Source organism: Phoenix dactylifera, chromosome 2, assembly GCF_051530095.1.
Source record: "Phoenix dactylifera cultivar Ajwa chromosome 2, Ajwa_hap1_PhDact_Kaust_v1.1, whole genome shotgun sequence".
Classification (NCBI taxonomy): domain Eukaryota; kingdom Viridiplantae; phylum Streptophyta; class Magnoliopsida; order Arecales; family Arecaceae; genus Phoenix; species Phoenix dactylifera.
The window spans coordinates 29,526,195-29,527,729 of record NC_143191.1 but is presented as its reverse complement, the minus strand read 5'-3'; the positions used below and the strand labels follow the sequence as shown (position 1 = coordinate 29,527,729).

General features: G+C 39.1%; 1 protein-coding gene across 1 annotated transcript; it reads right to left on the bottom strand.

The window, feature by feature from the left end:
• Positions 1-322: 322 nt before the first annotated feature.
• Positions 323-904, bottom strand: LOC103714250 (uncharacterized). The gene has a single exon (XM_008801437.2). The coding sequence runs from the start codon at positions 902-904 to the stop codon at positions 323-325; it is 582 nt and encodes a 193-aa protein (XP_008799659.2).
• Between the last annotated feature and the right edge of the window lie 631 nt (positions 905-1,535).

Genomic DNA, 1,535 nt, shown 5'->3' with positions numbered 1-1,535 from the left:
ATGCCAACCGAAGATGGATGTTCCTAAATTACTTTTGTGAGATTTTATTTGAATGCTTATTAGGCTTGTAGCCAATTTGCATGCTAATCCAAGAAGATATTAAAATACAATTAATCCTCGTTGCTTTGTTAGTGGTGAATTCCTTGCCCTAGGTTCTCCCAAACTTATATCTTTTTAATTGCATTTCTTATTAAATTGCTTAGTTTAATAGTCTTCACAAATTTTCTTTCTCAAATATTTTTAAGAAAACAACTGTACCCCAATCCCTATGGATCGATACCCGTAATCACTATACTACCAGATACATGCTATTGCGTTGTCTTTAAAGTTGACTATCACTGCCCTCCTCCTGAACACACATGGTCAGTAGTTCATTTACTGACCATATATCCTTATGTGTGTTATAGGAGATCTTGAAGGGTCCGAATTCATGCGGCAGGGAGTTCAGAATAAGCTGCACTAGAAAAAAATCTGAGATAGTGATCTCGATCGCATTCAGCTGTGAAGCTATATCCCGCATCTCCATTATTTGCTCTCGAATGGAGCCCGAACCAGAGTACCTCATGGAGGAGAGCTTTGCCATTAGGGTGCTAGCCAATGCCTTATTGGAGAAAGCAAACTGCTGATCTACTGCCTCCATAAATTCGTGGGCTGTTTGACATTCAGGGATCGATCCCTTAACGTTCCTACCGACATGCGCCGACATCAGCAACAAACTTAGCCGATTTGAGCAATCCCACTTATCATAAAAAGCCTTTTCTTCTAGCGTTGCACCTTCTGTAAGAACAGGTGGCTTATCAACTCTCAACACTAGATCAAGATCTATGCACCCCAACAAAATAAGCATTCTTTCCTTCCACTCCGTATAGTTGGAACCATTAAGGATTGGTTGAGAATTATTCATGGGTAACAATTTGGGAGCATTCATTGCTGAAAATAAACAGAAATAAGTAAAGAAAACACATCACAAGACATCCACACAAATATCTCAAGTCACTATGTGTACATGAAACTAAAAATGCTTAGGAACCCAAAATACAGCATACAAAAATTTAATGACATATTTTGGAGAGTAACCAATTGCAACACCATATTTCCTCCTTTGGGAGTAGATCTATAGCTGCTCTAAGTTCACCCATCTTGACAGTTAGCAACTGTCTGCAATACTAGGAGTTCTAAAGTTTCCAATTTCTGTAGAGTCTGACCCCTTTGGGCTGCCCAGATCTCTACAAAATAGGTCACAGAAGACTTCCATCCTGCTCCATCCTGGGTCTAATATCATGTTCTGCCCTCCTTTGGGAGCAGACTAGACATGCTAGAACTCAGGTGCAAGATTGTGTGAACACGAATACATATGTGATGAACTTGTCAGATTCTTCTGCTTGAGGCTGCTTTGGCTTGCACTCAGACAGTCGAAAATGCAAGTTGATACCACCCATATATGTTACACAGAGATATATATATTATGCATTCCATCAATCAATCATAAATTTAATCATCCTATATGAGCATATAAGGCAACAACATGTATAAAA

Coding starts and splice junctions, on each gene's coding strand:
- LOC103714250 (XM_008801437.2), bottom strand. CDS start 904: ATGAATAATTCTCAACCAATCCTTAATGGTTCCAACTATACGGAGTGG.